Source organism: Lycium barbarum, chromosome 8, assembly GCF_019175385.1.
Source record: "Lycium barbarum isolate Lr01 chromosome 8, ASM1917538v2, whole genome shotgun sequence".
NCBI classification, from domain to species: domain Eukaryota; kingdom Viridiplantae; phylum Streptophyta; class Magnoliopsida; order Solanales; family Solanaceae; genus Lycium; species Lycium barbarum.
The window spans coordinates 123,349,447-123,375,457 of record NC_083344.1 but is presented as its reverse complement, the minus strand read 5'-3'; the positions used below and the strand labels follow the sequence as shown (position 1 = coordinate 123,375,457).

At 31.8% G+C, this 26,011-nt stretch overlaps 1 protein-coding gene across 3 annotated transcripts; it reads right to left on the bottom strand.

Moving 5' to 3' along the window:
- Nucleotides 1-15,512: 15,512 nt before the first annotated feature.
- On the bottom strand, nucleotides 15,513-24,736 carry LOC132607083 (protein REVEILLE 8-like). 3 transcript variants are annotated; one of them, XM_060320901.1, is made up of 10 exons: nucleotides 24,448-24,736; nucleotides 23,231-23,288; nucleotides 22,435-22,558; nucleotides 22,185-22,340; nucleotides 22,006-22,076; nucleotides 19,204-19,258; nucleotides 18,308-18,417; nucleotides 17,355-17,438; nucleotides 16,033-16,154; nucleotides 15,513-15,950 (listed from the first exon to the last, which is right to left on the bottom strand). In XM_060320901.1, exons 1-9 carry the CDS (start codon nucleotides 24,600-24,602, stop codon nucleotides 16,053-16,055), a joined length of 915 nt encoding a protein of 304 aa, XP_060176884.1. In that variant the 5' UTR covers nucleotides 24,603-24,736; the 3' UTR covers nucleotides 15,513-15,950; nucleotides 16,033-16,052. The 3 variants fall into 3 exon arrangements, with proteins under 3 accessions (XP_060176884.1, XP_060176885.1, XP_060176886.1); XM_060320902.1 differs by lacking the exon at nucleotides 22,006-22,076 and having other exon boundaries at nucleotides 19,204-19,254; nucleotides 24,448-24,732; XM_060320903.1 differs by lacking the exons at nucleotides 19,204-19,258; nucleotides 22,006-22,076 and having other exon boundaries at nucleotides 24,448-24,718.
- Between the last annotated feature and the right edge of the window lie 1,275 nt (nucleotides 24,737-26,011).

The window sequence follows — 26,011 nt, the reverse complement described above, 5'->3', positions numbered from 1 at the left end:
TCCTACCAAAGGAAATGGAATTTTACAACGTAAATGATGAAAAATAAAACTTAACATCTAATAAGCATGAAGTCGTAGTTATGTTGAAGATGAAAGAAAGTAAACATGGAGAAAAAAAGAAGGAATAAAAATATAGCATGTGTTTGTTAGCCTCGAACCTCTCCTTAGGAGTATGAACTTGATACAAAAACAACTAAAATTAAAATTTCAAAAAAGTTACAACTCCAAAGACAAAATAAAGAAATCTAAGAATAATAATGAAATTACTTGTTGATTACTAAACGAAAGGGAAAAAAAGTAAAGGCATATTATAAAAATAGTACTACTCCAGTAGTAACTAAAACTATGATTTTATTATCATCGATAAGAACATAGAATTTTGGACCCGTTCATAACATTACCATAAGATTATGACAAAGTTAAGTCATTGATAATCTTGATTGGAAATTGCCAAGCACAAATGTTCTTCCAATATCTTTAACCTTCAGATCATCATTGAAATATTAGCTTAGTCCTTTGGCTAATGAAAAAACGCAAAGAAAAACAGAGAAGAGAGTAAAACATAATATAAAGGAAGATTGCATTTACTAAACACCAACGGAGGCATTGAATAGACGGGAATGAGTATTTTTTCATGATCTAAACCGACATGAAATTTTGTTATTTAGGGGTTGAGTGATATCAAAGCCTAGATTTCACCTCTAGCCACCACATATTTGAAACTCCTAATTAAATTTGAGACACAAGACATCTGATGGCGATACAAAGCTTAAACTCTGGCCTATCAATAATAGAATCGTAACTTTCTTGCAGACTACCTGTTTTTCTTTTTTCTCTCACCTCCATTTCAAAGTCCATGATCAATTATCAGTTCTTCACCAACTTTTTCTTAAAAGATTTCCTATGATAATTTCTTCATGAGATACTTTAAATTTGATTTTTCAACCATAAGAATATAACATGTGTTTCTTAACCTCGAGCCTTTTGTTGGGAGTATTTGCCTGATATGAAAATAAATAGACTTAAAATCCCCAAAAAATTACAACCCCAAAGATAAAATAAAGAAATTTGTAAAAAATAATACCCAACGATGATCAAAAGAAAACGAAAAAATTAAGCCAATTATAAAAGTAGTACTATTCCCATAATGACTAAAGCCACCATTTTGAAGGCTGTCAAGACTTCAAATCTTTGTGATGTTTAACTACGTTAAAGCATTGAATAAATTATTCAATAAAATCATTCCGGGTCTTTGAACATTTAAGCAAAAAAAATGCAAATCACTGACTTTGAAGATCAATAAAACTCACTCAACTATCTAACGAAAAACTGTTATGAGATTTTTAAACTGAGATTAAACTGCAGCACTCTCCAAGCTCAATCTAGCATTCAACATCAGCTACTCATCATGTAAGTTGTAACTAATAACCTTGCCTCTTTCAATTCTTGAAAATAACGTCACATCAAACTTTAACAAAAGCTATGAAAAAAATTTATATTTTTTTTGTATAACCTACAATACAAGAATGCGATAAAATTACAAAATAAAAATTACTCTAATTTTCAAACAACAAAACACAAAAGAAGAAGAGAAGGAATAGTACTTTACCATTATGCTATTCAAGAAACACCTTATAGCAATGCTCATAAAAGATAAAGCTGAAATATTAAACTAATCGAAGCTTACATGTCTGGAGAAATCTATGGATGAAAAATCTGTGAAAGAGGAATAATTATATCCTAAACTGCAGCAAATATAAATTTGTTCCTCATTAATAACTATTTATTGTTTTTCCTAAAATTTCTCTTCTGCTAGGCAGTGTATGAACGTGATTATAAGGCTACTTAATTGCACTTTTAAAAAAAAAAAAATTAATGCCTAAAAGGTCTGCGTGCATCAGATAGAACATATATTCATTCCTCACTTTTGCCATAATGTTAATAATTATGGTCTTAAAGGTTACTAAACAGTAAAGAGAGTGAAACATAGTAAATGATAATTAATATCGAGTAATTGCAGAATGTGAGTAACGTAGGTTAAGAATTGTTTTAAGAAGTGATTTTTGCATTTTTTTTAAAATAGCACATGAGCGAGGAAAAGAAATGTCAAAAAAAAAGAGAAAAAATAAATAAATAGGAATGGTGTCTATAGAGAGGTGTCACATCACCTTATTTATGCCTAGTTTTAAATTATATATAGATTGTTTATAAATAAACAAGTTTTGGTTGTCACTAATGGAATATATCTTAAATTATAATAAATTACATTTACATTATAAATAAATCAATTTTAAAAATTTGCCTCTATTTTTTAATTGTTTTTGCATTACCAGCATAGAATATATTTATAAAGTTATTATGACCTGTTTATTTTTCACTTGTATAAATAAATATTAAAGTTTTGATTATTTTTAATAAAATTAAGTTTTTGTTTATTCTGCTAATTTATTTTATTATAAAACATCATTAACTTATATACTGAATTAGTATTTCTCACTTTTTTCCTCGCCTAGAAGATAATATTTATTTTTTATAAGAAATTTGTTACATAAATTAAAAAAAATGAAAAATATCATGATCTTAAAGAAGTAAAAAAGAAGACAAAAGTTGATAATGTAAGAATAAAATAGACATTTAAAAAGTCAATTAGAATAAAGGGGAGAAAATATCTATTGTTCAAAATTGAGGGAAAGTTTAATTTTTAAAGCATAGTTAAAGATGTAAATGATTTTCACCCCTAGATAAAATATCTACAATGGAATTTATCTCAGCTTTAGATTAGCTCTAATAATAAACTACCCAAAAAAGTTGACAATATCAATGTCATACTTAATTTATTCACTAATAACTCCTTGCTTCATTCCAATTAATAAAGTTATTCCTATTATCTGATCCAGCTGCTTTATGTGCAAATCAGTCAACCTCCAACAGTAATGTGCATTGTGCATATATAATAGTAGGAGTATAGTAATATTGCTGTAGATGATGGGAAAATTAAAGAAATTTGGTGAAGTGACGTGTGATACTGAAAGAGAGAAAAAAGGAGGAGAAATAGGAAGAAATGACTGAACTATAGACAAGAGGAAATAATACACGTATACTTATGCCCTTTGGATAGAGATTGTTAATCCATCGAACATTTTGGTGAGATAGTTATTAATTCCTTCATCGTTAATTAAATATATTTTATTTTACCTTTGATTATGAGAAAAAATTATGATAGGAGGATTCTCCTTTTTAGTAAATCTTACACGACATGAATTTGAATTAATCAGGATTTCAATTTGGGTAGTGAATTAAAAGATTGTTAATTGTCTGCCAAAACCACCAACTATACTTCTTTTTTATTTGATTTTGGTTTATTTTTAGAAAACAATTGAGAAGTTTTTTTAACTTAAAGAAAAAATTGTTGCACTACAAAAGAAAAACATTCTTTAGAAAAGGTTTTCACCAACCCATTACAAGCTGGATTTGAAAACATATTTTCCATTTGCAAAAGAAGAAAAAAGTATTTTCGCTTTTTCTAAATTATAATAAAAAGCTTTTTGATTTCTTATAACCAAAAATAAACTTAATAAATGAATAATGTAACGAGTTTGAATTGTAATGACTTTTTTATATGTATAATTGTGATGTCCAGGCTAGCTTGCGCAGCTCAAATAATTTCATGGGTTGTCTGTTACTTTCCACCAGCAGAGAGGTACCAAAAAACTTTAGCTACCAAAACTTAACGGATGGAAAGAAACCGCATAATATTTTTACCTCCACCTGGAATTGGAAACCGACGAATTACAATGACATTGTTCTTTTAGTTATATGATGACCATTTTCCCCAAAAAATTGATAGAGTACAGGAAATCGATAAATAAAATATAATAGAGGTTTCAGAGTCTCTTTATTTAATTGTAAATGGTAATGGGATATTATTATCTGGATATCGTATCCAGTTAAATCTTCTTTAAACTTTTGCTTAAAACAAAACTAAAGAGAGTTTCACATGGGGATGAAATCAGGTGCCTTTGTGTAACACATTTAACTAATCGACCCGTTACATTCTTGTTTCCCTCCCTTCTCCTCTTTTTTTCTTTTTTTTTTTTTCTTTTTCTGGTTTACTCCTTCCGGTCCAAAATAATTAAGAATTTAGCCTCTAAAAGTTTATCCGAAATAATCGAGGTTTTATTCTATCAAAAAGTTATTTTATTCTTTTTTAAAATTTACCCTTGACATATTCTTAGTTCAATGAATAAATTTAATGCTTGTCATAGTTTCAAAGTCCCTCTTAATTAAGGGTATCTTAGTCAATATACCTCTTAATTTTTATGAGTAAGTGAATTCCTTAATCCATGTGGTCATGTATAAAATCTCAATTACTTTGGACCGGAGGGAGTAATACTTATAGGCGACACCTTAAACTTGTCAGCAAATTTTATTTAGACACTCGAATTACAATTTATTTCAATTGGACACCTTAACACATGATAAATGTTTCAATTAGACATGTTCAGTTTAAATTTTGTAAATACTTGATCGTGTTCTTAAGAGTCTATTAGTTAGTTAAGTTAATCACATAAAATATGTCATCTCTTTTAATTATACACATTTGCTTTAATAAGTCATAAAACCCATACGTTTTCTAATTGATGTTGATGCGATAATTAAAAGGAAATGACATATTTACAAGGTAAGACGTTTGAGATTACGCATTCAAATTTTTCCAAAATTTTTAACTGAATGTGTTTAATTGAAATACTTTATCATGTGCTATGCTACTCAATTAGAACAAATTGTAGTTAGAGTCTATAAATTAAATTTTCTAGTAATATTTAAGGAGCTGCCTATGAATTAAAACTTTTTTCTCTTTTCAGTTACTCCCTCCGGATCAAAAAAAGTGTCTACTTATCCTTTTTTTTTGGTAAAAAAAAGTGTCCACTTATTAAATTAAGAAACAATTAACCTTATCTTTCCAGATTTGCCCTTATTAAGTGTTATGCGATCAAATCCCAATGTTTATTTAATTAGGGATAGTTTAGTCAATTTATATGCTTTTTTTCTTGGAGTGAATAATTTATTAAGGGGTGTGCAAATAGCTAAGTGAACTCTTTTTTTTTTTTATCCGAAGGTAGTAATACTCTTTCCGTCTTGCGGAAGCACACAATAGGTAGGTTCATCATATGTTTAACACAAACTATCTTGGATTTTTCTAGTTGGAATTTCTTAAATAAGAATAGGAAGGACAGAAAATTATTTTAAATATTAAAGAAAACCCCAAAAGAGGGAGAATAAAATAAAAGAAAGTAAAAAAATGAAGATGATAGTTGATGTTTCAGACCAAGGTCAAAGGGAAGTGATAAAAGTACGATAATTGGCCTAGGAACGTCGCATCCACTTTGCATTAAAAAAAATTACAACAGTTACTAATGTCACTTCAAAAAATTTATATAGTTACTTTTTTGAGACATTAATTATTTATGCAATTAGCTGTGAACAACGTTGTATTTAGGTGAAATCTCACAACGTTGTATTTAGGTGAAATCTCGCTTTCTTCTTTAAGGAGGAATAATGCTTGTTGTGACTTGGAATTAACCAGTAATCATATGTTTGCTTTAAAGTGTTCAATAAAATATCATGTATTAGTGGGACTTTTTACTATAACTAAATCAATAATTGTGATGCAACGTGGAGATCCAAAAGAGAAATTTTAGTGTCGTCTAATAGTTGGTTTCTATTTCAAAAATGGCTAATCAATAGGATAAACAGAAGGTCACCCCACTCAACCTAATAAACTTTGTTTAGATCCTCCAAATTAGGTTAGGGAATATTTAATTATAGATTAGTTTTTTTGTACTCATATCCCGTTCAAGAAAGTTGTTTTCTCTGAAAGAAGGTACAGTGCAAATACATTTGAAAATTTCGACAATCGTACGAGACTAGAAACAATCATATCTCAACATAGGATAAATACTGAACATATTTATCCATATTGAATGTTTACGTAAAATCGATAAAAAATATTATAGTTGAGTGATTTTATTAAGAAAAAATATATATAGATTAACTATGGTTGTGTAGTAGTTGTGACTTTGTGTATCTTTCAACGCATGTCATAGATTTATTGGTTTGTGTAAACATTCGATGTGGATTTTTTTTGCCGCCATTCAATATGATCTTATCAAACTAAAGGACTCCTTAAAACATGAGATCAAAAACATATATCCAACAAATTGATATCGATTATATAAGTTCTTTAATTTTCTCGTTGTTATTTGAAGTATTCGATACGACGAAAGTCATTTTTTTTTAAAGACATTCTTCATGTTTGATTGATACTCATATAATAATTATTTAATTTTAGTAAATTCTTAGAAATGATGTGCGTCCATGTCAGGTTCAATCTTTGCTGAAATTTACTATTGCTGATCCGAATGTTGATAATTGTGTCTGTTCATTTCTCTGTCTTTGACATGAAAAGAGACAACTCAATTAAAGAGAAAGTTAGATTCACCAATAATATATTCAGTTTGCTTCCACTAAATGATAACAGTAATTAAAAAAAAAAACTAATATGTTGCGCACATAAAATATGAAAATAAGACCTTAATTAAATTTACTATTCTTTCAAAAAACAAATACCACTTTAAAATCAAAATAAAAATGAAAATTATATATAAAATTTGAGATTATAATTAATAACGTAAAAAATTATATATATAAAATAGGAGAGGTATAAGCAATGTGGTTAAGCCAAGTGGCAAGCTAATAACAAGCCACTTGGCATAATAATTGATATATTAATTTTTAAAACTAGAAAATAAATTTTCATTGAACTTTTGAATTCAAAGTCAGCCTAATTTTTCTAAAGGTGGTTACAACATCTCATCTTTATCCTTATCAATTACAAGATTGATATATTATAATAGAATCTATATATATAAAAAAGGAGAAGTACAAGCAATGTGGTTAAGCCAAGTGACAAGCTAAAAACAAGTCACTTGACAAATTTAAGACAACAATAATAAAAATTAAGACAAAATTTTTTAATAACCAAAAATATTCCATAATATATTAATTTTTAAAACTAGAAAATAATTTTTCATTGAACTTTTGAATTCAAAGTCAGCCTAATTTTTCTAAAGGTGGTTACAACATCTCACCTTTATCCTTATCAATTACAAGATTGATATATTATAATAGAATATATATAAAATAGGAGAGGTATAAGCAATGTGGTTAAGCCAAGTGGTAAGTTAATAACAAGCCACTTGGCAAATTTAAGACAATAATAATAAGAATTAAGACAAAGTTTTTTAATAACCAAAAAATATTCCATAATAATTGATATATTAATTTTTAAAACTAGAAAATAAATTTTCATTGAACTTTTGAATTCAAAGTCAGCCTAATTTTTCTAAAGGTGGTTACAACATCTCATCTTTATCCTTATCAATTACAAGATTGATATATTATAATAGAAAGAGGAAAAAAATAGGTGGATTGAGATAACTATGGCTATTTATGCATTGATCCATTTAACAAATAAAATAAAGTAGTAAATAATCTCTCTCTCTCATAACGATCTTGAATAGTTAAAATTCAATATCACACTTAATTGACATAAAAAAATTACTTATAAATAACGTAAAAAGTAAAAAGATTAACAAAAAGTGTGATATACATTGCACATTAATTCATGAGAATGCACGGCTATTGGTATACCATTATAGTAGTAGTAGTAGTGATGATGATGATACTCCAAAATAATCCGCAAAATAAATTTTATTTTTTATAAAGATCAAACCGTGTAGTGAAATGGATGCAGTGATAAAAATATTTTGAATCTTTATTTGAGGGGAAGTGGGGCAGATTATGTAGGAGATATTATTTTAAATTGTACGGAAATATTGAATTGATAATTGGAAGATAAATAATTTGAATTGGAAAATAAACCTATGTTAGTTGCTAATTTACCAAAGATAACCTTATATTGAAACCTACATTATCTTTTTAAATTTGAGTTGATCCCTATCTAACTTGAAAAATTGAGGTTTTTTTATTTATTTTAAATGCACGAGACTTATTACCGATAAGATTTATAATATCTCAAAAATTTATTAATTAATCAATTTTGCAATATTATTCAATAATTAAAACCATAGATACTAATACGTTTTTGGATCTTTTTTTTTTTTAAATTTAAATCCACATCCTAACTAATTGAGGTTTTTGAATTTGAACCGATTACAACTTCTTAATAGTTGAATTTGAATTTAAATGAAATTTGAGTTGGCATGAAGTTCTAATTTCTTAACCTCTTATATAAACCTTTTTAGCAAAACATAAATCAATATTAGGCTTTGTCCTCCTCTTTCTACTATTATCTGACTAAAGTCGGATTCTTTTATATCTGCACATTGCATACTCTCTAAAACTTTGTTATAACAAGCTCTTCATTTATTTATTTTCTCAATAAAAAGCTTATTGTTTTCCTTCTTTATTCTCTGTTGTTTGTAAACATGTTAATTTTGAGTGTTAAGAAAATTATTTATCATAGTTTTGTAAATTTTAGTGAGGAAAAAGTTGTTAGTAGTGTATTGTTAACAGGTTTGAATCTGATATGCTTAATTTTCAGGATGCTTTACGGTGGAGAGGATAAAGAGAGGCCAGAACTGGAAAAGATACGACATATCAAAAGCATAAATTCTCGGGATGCTATTCCGGTGGAGAGGATAAATAGAGGTCAGAAACGGAAAAGATGCAACATATCGAAAGCAGATATTTGCTTTTTTTCTCAATAAAAAGCTTATTGTTTTCTTCCTTTATTCTCTGTTATTTGTAGACGTGTTAATTTGGGTGTTAAGAATAAATTATTTATTATAATTTTGTAAATTTTAGTGAAGAAAAAGTTATTAATAGTGTATTATTATTAGGTTTGAATCTAATATGATTAAATTTTTGAGATGCTATTACGGTGGAGAGGATAAAGAGAGATCAGAATGGAAAAAGATAAGACATATCAAAAGCAGAAATTATATATGTAAAACCCAAGTGTATTAGCTTTTGGTCATTTTTGATAATGAATCATCATGTTAAAGTGTTATGATGAAAGAATCAATTCAACTCCCAATTGTTGACCTTATTTTTCCTGATCGTATTTCCACTACTCGTGCAATTCGTCAGGTTTATTCTTCTTCTTCTTCTACATTAATTATGTATTTTAAAGATTTAATAGATTGTTCCACTTATGCATGTTATTTTCTGTATTCATATCTCTCTCTCTCTCTTTTTTTTTTTTTTTTTTTTTGTGCAGATTTTCAAATTTGTAAGGTATAAGATAAATGAGAAATCAAAAAGAGAATCAGAGTAATAGTGGGATACAGCAAAAAATTTCATATTTATGCGACATTTGGTAAAATATATGAATATCAACGTTAAACAGTTCAAAGCCTACATGCGCACAAACTAAAGTTTTATATTTGTTCTATTAACGATAAAACCAGACCTTTTAACAAGTGTGATGAATGAAAGAAATATGTAAATTTTCTTACCTCATATTTTTTGACTAATTTTTTTATTTCTCTAATAAAGTACTTTTGTTTCTTTTTATGTGTGTTACGTGAGGAGTAGGAGGGTATTTGGATTGATTTAAGTGTTTTTTTTGGCTAAAACAGCTTTTAAGATTTTTTGTGGTGTTTGAGAAATATAAAAAAAATACTTTTAAGCTCTTATTTTTAGGTTAAAAAAGTATAAAAATAAACTAAAAGTTAAACGTGGATATCTCAACTTATGACTTTTGGCTTTTAGCTTATAAGCTATTTGAAAAAATTCAATCTAAACACCCTCTAAGGACTAGAGTATAACCCGAAGATGAAATGGAGAGACATCTCATATTGACTATTGTATAAGAACAATGGAAGCTCAATGTCCTACTCTTTTATGCAATTTTTTAGTTTATTTGAAATTTAATTTTGGTTAAGAATTTTAGGATGTCACTTTCAAGTAAGATACAAGGATATTCTTTTCATGTATATGGAAAATATAATTAACCAATACATATTTTCTTCATATATTATTGTGATGGTAATTGTTGAGTAATCTATTAATATTTTAGATGTAGATTTCAGGTATGAATGAAGAACTGTGCCCTATTAAAAAGGAGGAAAAGACATGACACAATTTATCTAGAGCATAAATAAAGTTATTGAGAAAATTGTTTGCTATCGAAGCATTGCTCCAAATTAACATTTTAATGTTCTTTTACCATAAATATATTGGTGATCCACTACTAACTTTCTAAATTTGAAGCAAAAGGAAACGGAAAAAGAGATTGATTTTTTTTTATATAAAATAGGTAAAATGGGGGAGGGAGAACAAGTTAGAGAACAGGGAAATATTGCATAAATCAGATAAAAAAAAATTGATTGCGTAGTTCTTTGTGTTAGAGGACATGGAGAAAGATTATATTTGATGATATAAAAGGATTATAGTTTAACATCTATAAACATCATATGAGAATTATACCAACTGACAAGCTATTAAAAAGTTAGATTACCCATAATTTAGTTTATGTTAAAGGAAAGTAGTGGATAAGGATACTAATAATCTGTTTCTAAAGTTAGCTTACTTTGATGAGTGCTTTTTTCAAAAGTATTTTTGGTGAGAAGTAATTTGTGTTTGATCAATTAATTTAAAAAATATTTTTGAGCAACAATTACTGCTTGACGAGCTTTTAAAAAATGTTCTAAGTGTATTTTATCAAAGTGCCTTTCAAAAAAGTGTTTTTGGGAGAAAATAATTTTCTTTAGCTTTTGGAAAACAGCTTCTGTTACTTCTCAGAAATGCTTATTTTCTCCCAAAAGCTTTGATCAAACACCTTATTTTTTAAAATAACCACTTTTCGCCTCTCAAAAACTTGACCGCAAATAGAAGTCATACTAGCAGTGTGATGATATTAAGTAATCGATAATGTTAAAAATTAAATACGGAACAAGAAACTATGTAATCATGAAAATAACATAGAGGTGATATGAGGTATCTATATTTTGAAATGAATAAAATAAGTAAAATACTTAAATATTTTAATAATAAATTTAAATAATGAAATAATCTTTTGCAATAAATAGAAGATTAAACATAAAATAATTTCTTTTAGATGTATATATTTCTATGATTGATATATTATTTATATGGATGATAAATATGTTAAAATAATTGTCATAAGAATCAGAATATAATATCACAAACTTCAAGGGAGATTAGTATTACTAAAACAAAATTGGAGAGTGGAGTCTCTGAAAATATCTTAATGTTGAAAGAGGGGTAGTGATCAAAGGATATTTAGCCAAGTGACAAACTGGCAATAAAAAGCGACATCGCAATTTGTGACAATATTAATAAGCAATATAATAAAATTAAGTAAATTAGTTTTTTTATTGTAATTAAACGATAAAGTTTTAAAATTACGGGTTGTTTGGAAATTTGAGTTGAAAGATAATCTTTTTAATTTTGAATGGAGAGACAGAAATGCGTGTTCACATTTTAACAGATTAAGAAAATTAATGATGCTAAGTTTAGCATATTAATACTTAATTTTGTATAGCTTATAAAGTTATTGATTTTAAACTTTTAAATGGGATATATAAAACTTTTATTATATCAAACAAATAAGATAATAGTTTCTATGATTAATTTCTTTTGCTACCGACCACGCATCGCGCGGGTACGAAAACTAGTATCGTAAATAGGAGTAACACTATTTTGTGTATTATCCAAACCAACACATGTTGAACGGTAAATATTGACTATCCTTCTTGTGGGTTTGAATCGTTTGATGTGATTGCCAATCCTTAAACTTTTATATTCCATTTAAACGCTTGAACGAAACCATATTTCAACTTCTAATAAAATATTTTAATTAGACACTTTTAGTTCTTTGGAAATGTGTATGTTTTCATTCGTCTATTCGGTAATTAAGTAAATCACATAAAATATGTCTATCTCCTCTAATTTTCATTCGTCTATTCGGTAATTAAGTAAATCACATAAAATATGTCTATCTCCTCTAATTATGCGTATGTTTTCATTCGTCTATTCGGTAATTAAGTAAATCACATAAAATATGTCTATCTCCTCTAATTATACTCAAAAATCACAATAGTGTTCCTTATGTTGTTGCTTCGTCCTCTTCTTCCTTATGTTGTTGCTTACTGGGCTTAAGCCCATAATATCTTCTTTACATTTTTATGTCGGGCAAATTACAAAGTGAAAACTTACATAAATAGCTATCTTTTAATAGCTTCTAACAATTTATAGCTATTTTTTCTATATTTACAAATCGTAGCTAATTTTTGTTGTATTTAGTTGTATTTCGCGTTTTTGAAATATAGAGAAATACACGGAAATACAAATCTGGGAGAGTTCGCATTTTTGAAATACACTGAAATACAAAATCTGGCAGAGTAAAAGTAGGCTGTATTTATGGAATAGATTCTCTTCTTTCATTTTAAATGGTAAGTCAAATTAAATCAACCATGTATGATGCATAACTGTTGAAGTTCCATAACAACCCACGTTTCTCTCTCCAAATTACTCCATTCCAAACTTTAGAAATACTTCCAAACACAGAAAAATATACACTGAAATACAATGAAATATGATTGATTGTTTAAGAAATATAAAATTGTAGTATGTGTATGTACAATGAAATACAATGAAATATATCAGAAACTGTTTCATAAATTAAAAATACATTGAAATACAACAATATATACTGAAATATATTTCCCAAGATTTTTCATTTCCCTATTTCTAACCACCATCAATCATAGTTGTCCAGCCAACATTATCCTTGGTAACCACCATCAATCATAGCTGTCCAGCCAACATTATCCTTGGTAGAAACCAGACGAAATTCATCCATTGCCTTATTCACCAACCCATGATCAAGATAACATGATACCGTAACAGTAGAGGCAACAATATATCTTTGAGGCATTTCATCAAACACCTTCTTCACATCATTATATCTCTGAGTGTCATACTTACTTGAAAAGATTGTAACTTAAGCATATGCATATCTTAACGAGAAGGGGAAAAAAAACTGCAAATATAGTCTCTATATGTCGATTTCAAGCAACAATAGGAGAAGCAGTGTAGGGATTATTATTTAGGGATTTAAACGCAGAGAGAAACTTGTGTTTAGCTCCACCAACGACTTCAAGTAATGGATGAGGAACATTGTTGGACGACATTGTAAGAGTGGGGATGCCGCGAAAGGGAGGAGAAGAATTAGAGAGGTATTTGAGATGGCGGATAGGAGTGGTGGCTGAGCCAATGGTGGCTCTAGCCATTGGTTGGTGGGAAATGTCCCCACGACCTACTGTGTTGTTTTTAATTTGTAGCTTCTTGAAGAAGATAAGTGGTGCTGACTAGTTCCAGTTCCAGAGAATTTAATTTTAAGAATAACAGGATTTGCAGGAGTAGTTGAGTTCCAATAGATTTGAGTCGCATTTACATGTTGGTAATAACTCCAAGAAAAGTAGGGAATTGAAATCAACTTCTACTAGATCATTGAATCAGATATATACTGTGCAATCACAAAAAGCTTAAGCTTTACGGTTGTGATGTTCATTATTCCAAATCCGATCAACTTGTTTGAAGGGAGCTCGATCTCAACCGATTCGGATCCGTGAGAAGAACTCGATCTTAATCGATTGTGTATGGTTGGAGAACTCGATAACCGTCCAAATCTGAGAAGAAGCCATGGATTCTTGCATCACCGATAGCAAGAGGAGAGAGAATTTTTTTTCTGGCATCACCGATGGCAAGAGCAGCCTTAGCTGAGGTGGCGCTAAGGAGATGTCGGAGCTGAGGCGACAGTGAGGGGAAAGGGAAAGAGGAGAGAGAATTTTTTTAGGGTCCGGAGAAGATGATAAATGTGTAGTGAGGGAGAATAAAGAGGTACATGTATTTCAAAAGTTACTGGATTAGTTATGAAATGTAATTTTGAAAAATTAAAGCTACAAAAATTAAATAAAAAAATAAGGTAGTTATTATTCATAAATAAGTCTTAGAGATAGCTATGACAGGTAAAAATTCCAATTACAAACCCTTGAGCATCTTGAAATCTTGAAATGGGTGGTCTCGAACTTATCATGCACAAAGTCAAAAGTCAAGTTTTTGGGCAATTTGCACGATTGGCCTTATTCGCGGGTGGTCTGTAATTTTTTCCATTCACCTAATACCCTGCCCCGGCTTAGTAAAACAAACAAACAAACAAAAAAAATGCAACGCAGAATTTCGTAGCAAAATTAGATCTATTCTAGCAAAAGTTAGGTCTTAAGGCAGAGGTTTGCCCAAAATTAAACCTTAAGGCAAACCTCTGCCTTAAGGCCTAAGTCCTAACATTTGTCCAAAATTAGGCTTATTCGGGCAAAAGTTAGGCCTTAAAGTAGAGGTTTCGTGAAAGACTTGCTTTCCGAAATTCTTTGTTTTTTTTTTTTTTTTTTTACTGAGCGGGAGTTCGAACCCAGAACCTCAGGATATTTTCAGCCACTTTTTTAAGCGAAGGGCAAAAATTAAAGACCATCACCTTTGAAGGACAATCCACGCAAATAAATGAAAGTTTCTATCAAGCAAGATTAAAAGTTCCGAGACCATCCATTTCCAAGGTCATTCTTGTAAATCACCTAGAAATTTAGCTGAGATATCCTTTCTAAGGACATCCCTTCAGGTTTTGACTCTGTTAAGAAAAGTCGTGCAAATATATATTTGCCAAAATTTCTCCTCTTCCTTATGTTGTTGCTTCTTCCTCTTCAATTTCTTCATTGAAAACTCATTGGTTATTTATAATTATTTTGGATAGGTTTTGGTTGAAAAAACTTGAAGAACATCATTGTTGGGTTTATTTAATTTGTTTGTAGAAGAAGACAAAGTGAATATATTGAATTGAATCTAATTGAAAATTATTGGGTCCGTCATTAGAAGATTGGATATCAAATTTAAAGCTAATTTGAAACAATTAAGATCAATTTTGAGGCAACAACATGTTGTTGTAATTTCTGTTCAACAGGTTATGACGATCGTTAGGATTTTGGCTATAGATCTTACACAAATCGCCAAAATTTCAGCCACAAATCCTAGTGACCACCATAACATACTGTGCTAGTGAATTTCTATAAAACACGATGTTAGTGGTAACCAAAATTTGACCATAAATCCTAACAGACCGCCTGAATTTTCAGCCACAAGTGCCAAATAAATCCTGGTGGTCACCGTGCTGAGTTTTACCAAACAGAAATTTACTAGTTCTTGTTCGTCACTACTAGGGGAATAAATGGACACCGGATGATGTTAGATCGAGGAACGAAGAATATGCATATGTGACACATGATTACCCGTCTTGCCAGTTGACATATAATACGTCGATTGAGAAAATTCGATGGACACAAAGCAAGTACATCCAGCATTACTAGCCGTAGAAACAGCTATTAATGCACACAACAAACAAATAGTCGATCAACAGTTTAACTCGAGTCTCATAATGCAACATATTTGCCATATATCATGTACACAGCGTCACAGCCTCAGTGTGTGTCCTGAATCCACAATTCAAAAGACAATGAGGTACACGAACTTTTTCCTGGTTATTATTCCTACTAAATTAAAGCTGTAAATTTTACACCAGCACCAAATACTAGCTGCACAAAATTGAGGGCATATACATTTCTAGGGAAAAAAACAAGAGCTGCCATAATGTCGGCACACTTCTCACTAAGAGAAGCTAACTTCAGAAAGAAGCATCTTCCATGACCACCGAGCATCAAGAAGAAAGCAGAGGAAGATGCTCTTACACATGCCACAACTCTGAGACTCTTTCTAGAGAAGAATAGAATTTTTTCAGCTCTCAAAGCATGAGCACAAAGATGCACCGTTGGAGAGTCTCACCGACAAACATGCTGAAAAAGAGGATCAACTCTCTGAGTATGACGAAGGAATAATAAGAAAATTTTGAAAAATGAGCTAGGAAAAGATACTAACCTTAATAGCTATAGCTTCTATCATATTGTCCGACATGATAGATCATTGGGGTTATTGGCAGCACCGCCTGTAGGAAGGCCCACAACTTTTGTACCGAGATCATACGCTGACATTACATTTTTCTGCACAAAAAAGGGCAAGAAGAGGAGTCAGTTGTGAAGGACCTGTAAGGTAGAGAATGTGAATAATGTGAACAGCACATTCATCTAGAGAAAAGGTCCATGACTATGCTCCACTATTCAAGTTAACATAATCCCATGTTTTGAGATAACTTTTCTGAGAGAACCTCAAGCAAAAAATTAGTAACCAAATTGGTGTGCTACTGCTCCTGATACTTCAGCCAAATCATGCCTATTGAAGAGATGAAAAGAGGTATACCCTTGGGACAAACTAGATTGCAATCCCAAGTCATAGCATTGGATTGTTCCAACACATGATCAAACTAGATTGTAGAACAAAAATTTACAAGTAATACTCAATATTTTGCGACTCATTTATCAACAGCTCTCCATCCAATTGAACTACCTCCAATAGTTCTTTTAGTCCCTTAAACAGGTACAATAGCTGTAGAACAGCAGTAAGATACCTAAACAAACTCAGAATCCAAATAAAGTTTTGTTTACAGGAAGAAAATAATCTTTTGCCTCTCAAATCTTAAGTGGAGGCAGGCTAATATTGCAATATTGGAAACTAATGTACAATGGAGAGCAAAATTGAAAGTTCTTTCCCAGCCAAGGTAGTTGGTGCTGATGCCAAAATTTAGTATTGGACACAGACCGACAGATAATGACAGCAATGTCTTTATAAGACCAAATCTTTTGCGTAAGTCACTAAGGATGTGAAATTGCATATAGGGACACAACAGCTCAGGACCCAATGAATTTCAAGCTCTTTTCCTCACACACTGGCAGAAAGCTGCGAAGAAATATACTATGATGTAACAGTAAATGATACATCCAGGTTTGGGAATTTTACACCACGAGGTGAACTAAGGCATTGGGTAATTTTGTCATATGACACAATAGGATGACAGCAGCCTTATTGGATAAGTAATCTAGTTAACACCTAAGCAAGACCAAAGGAGAACACCTACAGAGATATACTGAATTCAATGCCAAACAGGGTAAACTTGTTCTTCTGAAACTGACTTATATAATTCCCCTGTATATCCCTTCCACAGAATGCGATTAATATTGGAAAATGAATAAAGATTCTCATCTTCATGTAAAAGCTTCCCTTTAAAGAAAAAGAAATCAAGTATAATAGAAAAGTAGGCTACATCGATGAAAACATCCATTAGGTGTATAGTGGAGCACACTCACAATGGGTTCAAAGTCTGGGTTTGATAAGTTCATTGTAAGATTGTTTGATAAGTTCATTGTAAGATTTCGCATCAACAACAAAACCTGCAAGTCCAGAAGAAACAGATGATCATGATTTGCAAATCCACCAATTTAAATTTCTTCAAGGCCAGAAAGAAGGAATAAAATACATCGACATATTCCTCTAGATTTTTAAATGAATATCTGGCTGAACATAATTGAAGTAAAAGGTTTCCTATCCAGAATTTATATATATACTTCAGACAAATTAACCATCTTTTGCTTCTTCTTTCAGCTCCTTTAGAAAAGGATTTCAATTAAGAAAATGTAATTCAGGCTAACTAAATTCAGTGATGATCCTAACCTTTGGTATATGTTCCCTCTATTGCTTGAATGCGAGTTAAATTAAGGAATTCTGCCCAGTTATTATAACTAGGGATTACAGAAAAATGGCATCAAGAAAAAAAATTAAAGACATCATGGAAATAATAACATTAATTTCACCTAGCATAAGCATTGAAATTAACCTGACTCAGAAAGCTACAGTTAGCTGCAACAAAGCTCATGAGTTCTTAGCAAGCATGAAGTAAGTAAAACTGAGAGTGCTCTTTCAATCTGACAAATTAAAATATCATGATGCAGAGTATTGCTTGTAAATATTCTACACAGATATATTTCAAATGAATGTCCACTAATCTTCCTGGCTGCCTGCTGGAGGTTCACCCAGCAGGTCGAGATTAGTTAGGAAGACAATAAAGAGGTGAATGCAAATTGAAGTAATTATCAATCAAATCAACTGTATATTCTTTAACTAGATCATTCACAGCCATTAGCAAAAACACTTCGCATCGCATAGGATTCTAGTCAGAGTTAATCCTATATAGTCCTGGTTAATTACATACACAGGTGAAGCAAATGTAAAATGCTTAATTAACCATGGATCCAAAACTCACAGTTTCAAAATTAATGGGGTCCATCTCCTTCAGCTTCTGTACATGACCTTTAGTGTCTGGGTCAAAGACACTCCCAATAAAGCTATAGACTTCTGCAAAGTCGGGTATACCTGTAATGGAAGAGAATAAACATCAAAGTGGAAAATCTACTGTTATTATGAATTTCGTCCTCAAGTTGGGACGTTTAGAACTTTATACACACATTTACTTGCATTTCTAGCTACCCTAAACTACATAATTTTGTGCTTATGAGATAAATTACATAACTTCGTTTCTTAAACTTTAAAAATATCTTTAATTTAGAAAGTTCGCAACATGTTTTTCTCAGTATGAAGAGAAAACTGACAAAATAGATAACAGAAATACCATTTTAACCCAGTTGAGTTTGCCCCTTTTTGGCAATCTTTGTGCAAGCAACATTCAAGTAACTTTTCCTTTTCTTGGAAACCATTCCTTCTGTTATTGCACCATAAGTATGACATTGGCATGATAAAAAGTTTGTTGTGTAAATTTGGATAAGCCAAGGACCAAAATTGGAATTACACTAAGCATGGGATCAAAGTTGCAATTTTCCTTAAGAACTCCGATCTGGCAAGTGGATGGAAAATTATTCTTCTATTTCTAGGTTGAGCTAGCAACATATCAAAAGCCAAGTAAAATGTCGTGCATGAGCAAGAAAATAACCATGACAATATTAGCTGTGCATACCATTGGGAAATGACATGTGGTGCCAAATAAAGAAGTAGGACAACCAACAATGAAAAAGCTACATAATGCACATGCTGAATTGAGAAGCCTTATCACAGAGCAGGCGAAATGTGTAGAGATCATACAATGTTTTCCTCAAGCAATGAATCGTAGAGCTAAGTTCAAAAATGTACACTAGAGATCCTTACCATGCGGAACAGAACCTCGTTTGCTCTGCTCTGGCAGTTCAGAACTTGGCGCTGTGTGAAAAAGTAAAGTTGATTTTTTGGAGGTACAAAAAATTCTAGATATTTAGTAAGAGATCTAGAATAGTCTAGTGTAGGATCTTGAATAATTATCTTAAAGAAAAATCTAGATATTCTAGAATAGTGTAAGAAGATAAGGCTAACTAGATATTTTGTAGATATATCTAGATAATTCTATCTAGAACCATCCCTAGACAAGTATAAATAGGGGTGGCCTTAGTCATTTGTAACCAAGCCAAGCCAACCCCAATTGTAAGCTAATACTACCAATACAAGCAATTCAAATAAACTTTTCCTTTCCATAGCTTCCTCTTCTTTAGTTGAATCTTCCGATCTTAGTTAACGATCTTGGGCTAACAGAAGGTCTCTCCGATTTACTTTTCTTCTGCTATATTTCTCTACATGGTATCAGAGCTATAGCCGTAGTTGGCTTCTGGATTTTATTTCAAGATCGGGTTAGTGGTAGATTCAACTGGTTTCTCTAAATGGATTTAAGCGGCCGTGTTAATGGACTGGGGATGGAGTTATTGAATCAGTCCAATTACAAGGTATGGAAGACATGCATGTAGTCATACCTTGTGGGAGAGGATTTGTGGGATGTTGTTAATAGTAGTTACACAAGTCCTCCTATTGACGGATCGGAAAATAGTAGCACATACAAGAAGTGGAAGCAGATTAATGCGAAGGCGGAGTTCATCCTAAAGAGGTCCATCTCGCACAACTTGTTTGATCATATTATAAGGTGCAAATCAGCTCATGAAATTTGGAGTTGGCGAACACCACTCAAGGTAATCTTTCTATTGCCGAGTACTTTTTGAGGATTAAGAACATATGTTCAGAAATCTCTTTATTAAATCCGGACGAGGCTATCTCCGAAGCACGAATGAGAAGAACTATCATTCGTGGTTTGAAGTCAGAATATATTCCTTTTGTTATATCAATTCAAGGATGGGCTCAACAACCATCCTTGGAGGAGTTTGAGAATTTGTTGTCATCATAGGAGCTACTAGCCAAACAAATGGCTGGTGTATCGATCAAAGAAGGGGAAGAAAATGCTCTTGCAGCTAATTGAGAATTTGTTGTCATCATAGGAGCTACTAGCCAAACAAATGGCTGGTGTATCAATCAAAGAAGGGGAAGGAAATGCTCTTGCAGCTGACCAAAGGAATCTTAAAATAAGGCAAAAGTAAAGTGGCTCAAGAGAGATGGCATATTCTCAATTCCAAGAGGGTTCAAGCTCTCCAAGACAGAAGGAGGAGTCTTCTAATTATGGTAAGAAGTTTATTAAATGTTACCGATGTGGTCAAATAGGACACATAAAAAGATATTGCCGAACAAAAGAGAGCAATATGGCTCAAGTCGAGAAAGTTGCTGAAGAAGAAGAAGAAGACTGGGGAAGGTGCTTCGTAGCTGAGACTCGAGCAGTAGATGCCTTAGCTTCCCTCAATTTTGAAAAAGACTGGATCGTGAATTTAGGAGATAATACAGTCCATCATGTGGAGAAAGAATGCATTGGTGTCATCAACAAAAAGCAAGAATATTCTGAAGACGTTCAGACTGAGGTGGTAGCTTCCATTGAGGAAATCAACGAAGCAGATCCTGAAATTGGTAATAAAAGTCTAGTCGTGGAGGATGTTGAAGTAGATCCTGAGCATGAAGTTTCTGAAACTATATATGGCAACGGGGACCATTCCGGAGAAAGCATTGAGGGAGTTGTAGTGGAAGTTGAAGTCTTTGTCAATCATCTGCCATATCAGAGTCAATCACTAGCTCAGATCAAATACTGAAAGCAGATGAAAAAGCCGGCGGTCAAATAAATGAAGAGGTTGACCTTGAAGGATCAATTTCATATGGAGATACAAGCAGTATGATTTTTGGAAGCTCTGAAGCTGCCAAACAATTTATTTAGGAGCTGGAAAGGGAATGTAGTGGTGGATCCTATGTTGGTGTTGAGTCTTCGAAAGGTATTCATGGTCAGATCGTCATTGACTCAGATGGTTCTCCAGATAACACAATTGTCAAGGAGCTAAGAGAATGGGGGAGTCTGGAAACTCAAGAACGTAAAACTCAGCATGGAGATGATTCACGTGATTCGCAAAGGCCAAATAGAAATATTGTTAAGCTAGCTCGCTATAACGATGAAAAATTTACCGGTACGTATTCATGCTTCTTTGCGGGCCCAATTAATGGCGGAAAACCTTCGTCATTTGAAGAAGCAAGAGGAGACAGGAAAGTATGTCTGAGATCTTCACCAAGGCACACCCAAAAGCTTCATCTGAGTTCTTCTGCAACAAGCTCGGGGTAGTTTCCAAAAAATCACTTTAAGGGGGAGTGTGAAGAAGTAAAGTTGATTTTTTGGAGGTACAAAAAATCCTAGATATTTAGTAAGAGGTCTAGAATAGTCTAGTGTAGGATCTTGGATAATTATCTTAAAGAAAAATCTAGATATTCTAGAGTAGTGTTAGAAGATAAGGCTAACTAGATATTTTGTAGATATATCTAGATAATTCTATCTAGAACCATCCCTAAACAAGTATAAATAGGGGTAGCCTTAGTCATTTGTAACCAAGCCAAGCCAACCCCAATTGTAAGCTAATACTACCAATTCAAGCCAATTCAAATAAACTTTTCCTTTCCATAGCTTCCTCTTCTTTAGTTGAATCTTCCGATCTTAGTTAACGATCTTGGGCTAGCAGAAGGTCTCTCCGATTTACTTTTCTTCTGCTATATTTCTCTACGCGCTGTTCTGTTGGAACTTCTTATGCCTGTGATGCTGCTGTTACTAATCAATGTAGCTCCCTTTGATCCAATATCAGCTGAATCAGTAATGTCGTACATTGAAATAAGTGCAGAAAAATCCCTCAACAAGGAAGTAGATTTACAATGTATGCAGATAAAGTGCCATGTTATAGTCAGTTACACACCCTGAATTCTTTGACGATGGTATTCATCTTGTGATAGCATTGCTCTGCCTGTTGGAGAATTTATAAGTACAGAAGTGTCATCCCATGGTGGATATCCAGGTGGAAGGGAATTCATTGAAGAAGGGTAACCCATGGATGCTTGCAATGGTACTAACACTACACAAAGTAGTTCCAAGAAAAAACAAGAAGCTATATGAGAAATAAGATATACCAAATTAGACGTAAGACAACTTTGAAAATGCAAACCAACCATTTTTTTGTGCCTTCTGGGGATAAGGATGAGCTGCTTTACGCTTGGGCCGAGGTGGTGGCACGTGTGCCATTGTACCATTCTTCTGGACCTTCAAGAAGTACTTTTGGGCATGACTGCGAATCTACAACCAATAATATTAGGCAAATGTTTTTATAAGCAGATTCTCCATGTAGACATATGGAAGATACTCTAATGCATCATTATATTATGCAAAGTGCTCTGAACGAAAGGAATTCAAAGAAATTCTCTAATCGAACAATATAAAGGGCCTAATAAATTACTAAAATCGCATACATTAGCACATGCCAAAATAAATTCCCATTGAATAGGTCAGTTCTAGATTATATATCAGGTACCTGTGAATGCATGTCATACACCAACAATTAACTTCAAAGAGCTAAAAGTTGTAAGCAAAAGCTTTGCAAATGCAACAGACAACACACAATATGCATTAAGTAATAGAACCATACTCAAAAGACTGACTAGCATTTCATGATATCCAAAGAAAATTGGTACTTATCCGGCCTTTAAATGATTAGGAATGCGTCAATCACATATAATTATAATAGTAACAACTCAGTGGTAAATACAGCATATTCCACTATAGTATCTCTGCAAGACAAAGAATACAAACAGCATAAAAGTAACAAGTAATATCTCTATCAGTACATTTTCTTAAGTTCTCTTTATACTTTCCGGCAAACGGCAGCTCAGGTACTTCAGAAAGACAACACAAAGCACGAAAAACAAGTCTTTGTGAACTTCATCAGAAAGAAGCAATTGAAATTAGCACCTGAATTACTGTCTTTGAGCCTATGAAATCCTCAATTTTCTTCCAATCACGGTCAAACCTGAATAACCCAAACGAAGAAGAAACAGCAAAGCTTCAGAAAAAACATTTTTCTAAACTGCGAATATAAATGATGCAGCTTTAAGATTCAGAAAATATATAAACCTTAACCAAAAATAGGTAACAAAGACAACGCAAAAGGAGCTAACTTGCCACAAAATAATCCAAATTAGTACTACAAAGATAGAAATTCCAACATAAAATGCAGAGGCAATACTAGAATAGACCAACTATAGAGCTTTCTAATTTCCCGTATAGCAGAAAAGAAAAAAAGGATGAACAATTTACCTGTCTCATAACACAGGCAAGGGCGGAGCCAACTAGTCCTAGGGGGGTTCATCCGAAACCCCTTAGACAGAAAATTACCCTATTTATACATGGTTAAAATTGTTTTTTATGCATATATAGTAGGTTTTGAACCTCTTTTGGCTTCTTCGTGTGTTTACTTATTCGTATTTTGAACCCCCTTAGTGAAAATACTGGCTGCGCCACTTAACACAGGAATAACTCCCAAACATCTACCTAGCAAATGCCTCAATTGAGCACAAACCTATAAATTACTATTAGACATATATCTTAGAATAAGTATAGTACTCGTACATGTTAATAACAACAACATACCTAGTGTAATCCCATATGTGAGGCCTGCACGCATACCTTACGCCTACCTTGTGGTAGAGAGATTGTTTCCTATAGACCTTACCCCTACCTTGTGAAGGTAAAGAGATTGTTTCCTATAGATCCTCAGGTCAAGTAAATCATATCAAAACAGGTTTGAAAAAGGAAATACAGTAGTTTAGAAGCCATTTTAAAAATCTTGGAGAAAAGAACACTATCAATAATAACCGAAGCAAAGGAAATACAACAGGTAACAATAAAATCTAAAGAAAAAGATAGTAGGAGAGTAATAATAATAACACTGATAAAAAAAACTAGACTATGCTCGACTATGTACTAACGATTTCCATATCTTTCTATCTATATGTCTTGTTTCTCGGTAAGGTGCAGGTGTACTTAAGTATAGTACTTGTTATTTAACAAAATTGTTCCAGTACATATATACTTTAAAATCAAGAACTAACTAAATTTTATTAACAAGCTCACGTTTCTTCACAATTAAAAGAAGTAAATAAAAAGAAGATAAGAGAGAGATAACGTACAGTTGAAGAGCTTCAAGAAACTTGTCATGTTCTTCTTCAGTCCAACTTTCTCTTGACTTAGTTATAGTATAAGGTTTCCTAGCCTTTTTGGCAGAAGCATCAGTAGAATTGTTGTTAGCCGCCATGGATGCTGAATTTGCTGAGCCTGAATTCATGGTTTCAAAACTATTCTATGAGTTGTGTGGAGGAAAATATACAGAGAGACATAATAGTAGGTGAGTAATTTTGGGCGGGATATGGGGTCTACTGTGGTGGGGACAAATCAACTGAAGCCGGTCAATTAATCGCCAGATCCAGCACTGCCCATTTAATCGGATGTTGACTTGAAATAGACTTTAAGGCACATAGTAGTAGCTATATAAGTAGCATTTGGAAACTTTTCAAATTTAATTTAGTTGTCGGTATTACCAATTTGCTTGACACCAAAACTGTAAGATATTATTATTATTATTATTATTATTCATTCATTCATTTTACAATTATGAGTATATTTTATTTTATAATTTTAAACGAAAACCACAAATAGAGGACATATATAAGACAAATTGCAAATGGGGGCGAATCACAGCCATGTCATTTTGTTTTGATTTACCTTGTAGAAAAATTATACTTTACAAATAAAATAAAAATAATAATTTTGGAATGATAAATAGATTATTAAATTTCCTTGCCATAAGAAAATTCTAGTATAATATAAATTCCTTTGTTCATGATTTAAATTTTACCATGATTTTCTATTTTTCTCTAATCTCTTATAGTATGAATTTTTGGCCGTGCCGACATTTTCACTATTCCTTTTTGAATTGGCACATTGACATTTTCGTTATGAGAGTAAACTTTCTACTTCCTTCGTCCCAATTTATGTGGTATTTTTTATTAGATATGATTTTTTTTTTTTAAAATTATGCATTAGAATAAACTTAGGTGTTTGTGTAGTTACAAAATATTTTTATAAAAAAGATTTGAAAATTAATGTTAAATATAAGAAAAATATATTTTGCGACAAATAAGATAAAAAATATATCTTACTCTCTCTGTTCCAATTTATGTGACATTGTTTCCTTTCCGTCCAAAAACGAATGTTATATTTCTATATTTAATAATAATTTAACTTTAAAATACTTATTTTACCCTTAAATGATTTATTCACAAACAAATTGATGACTTATTTTAAATCATAAATTTTAATTTTTTTTAGTTTTTAAATTTCATGTCCCGTCAAACTCCTATACATAAATTGGATTAAATTAAAACGGAGGGAGTAGCTTATTTTGGTGAATTGAGTGTCATTCTTCAGACAACATGTTAACGCGGGACAGAGACGTAAGAAGGCGATTAATTATAACATGGGCGAGGAATCGGGAGCAATAAAAGTAAGACTTGATTACTGTGATCCACAAGTTTTAAGGTGGGCTTTATTCTGTCCATATGGGGTGTCATTTCCTACTTGCAGATAAAGATTGCGTTTTTCTTAATCTCTCTGATGTGTCATTTCAGATTGAATTTTGAATCACTGATGGCCCCACACTTGCCATTACTCTGTGTGGTGAATAATCACCCTTTA

Excerpts from the sequence above, each read along its gene's own strand:
- LOC132607083 (XM_060320901.1), bottom strand. The coding sequence starts at position 24,602 with ATGAATTCAGGCTCAGCAAATTCAGCATCCATGGCGGCTAACAACAAT. Across the intron at positions 23,289-24,447 it reads TTTCTTGAAGCTCTTCAACT|GTTTGACCGTGATTGGAAGA; the intron begins GTACGTTATCTC and ends TGGGTTATTCAG. Across the intron at positions 22,077-22,184 it reads CCATCGTCAAAGAATTCAGG|CTGATATTGGATCAAAGGGA; the intron begins GTGTGTAACTGA and ends TTACTGATTCAG.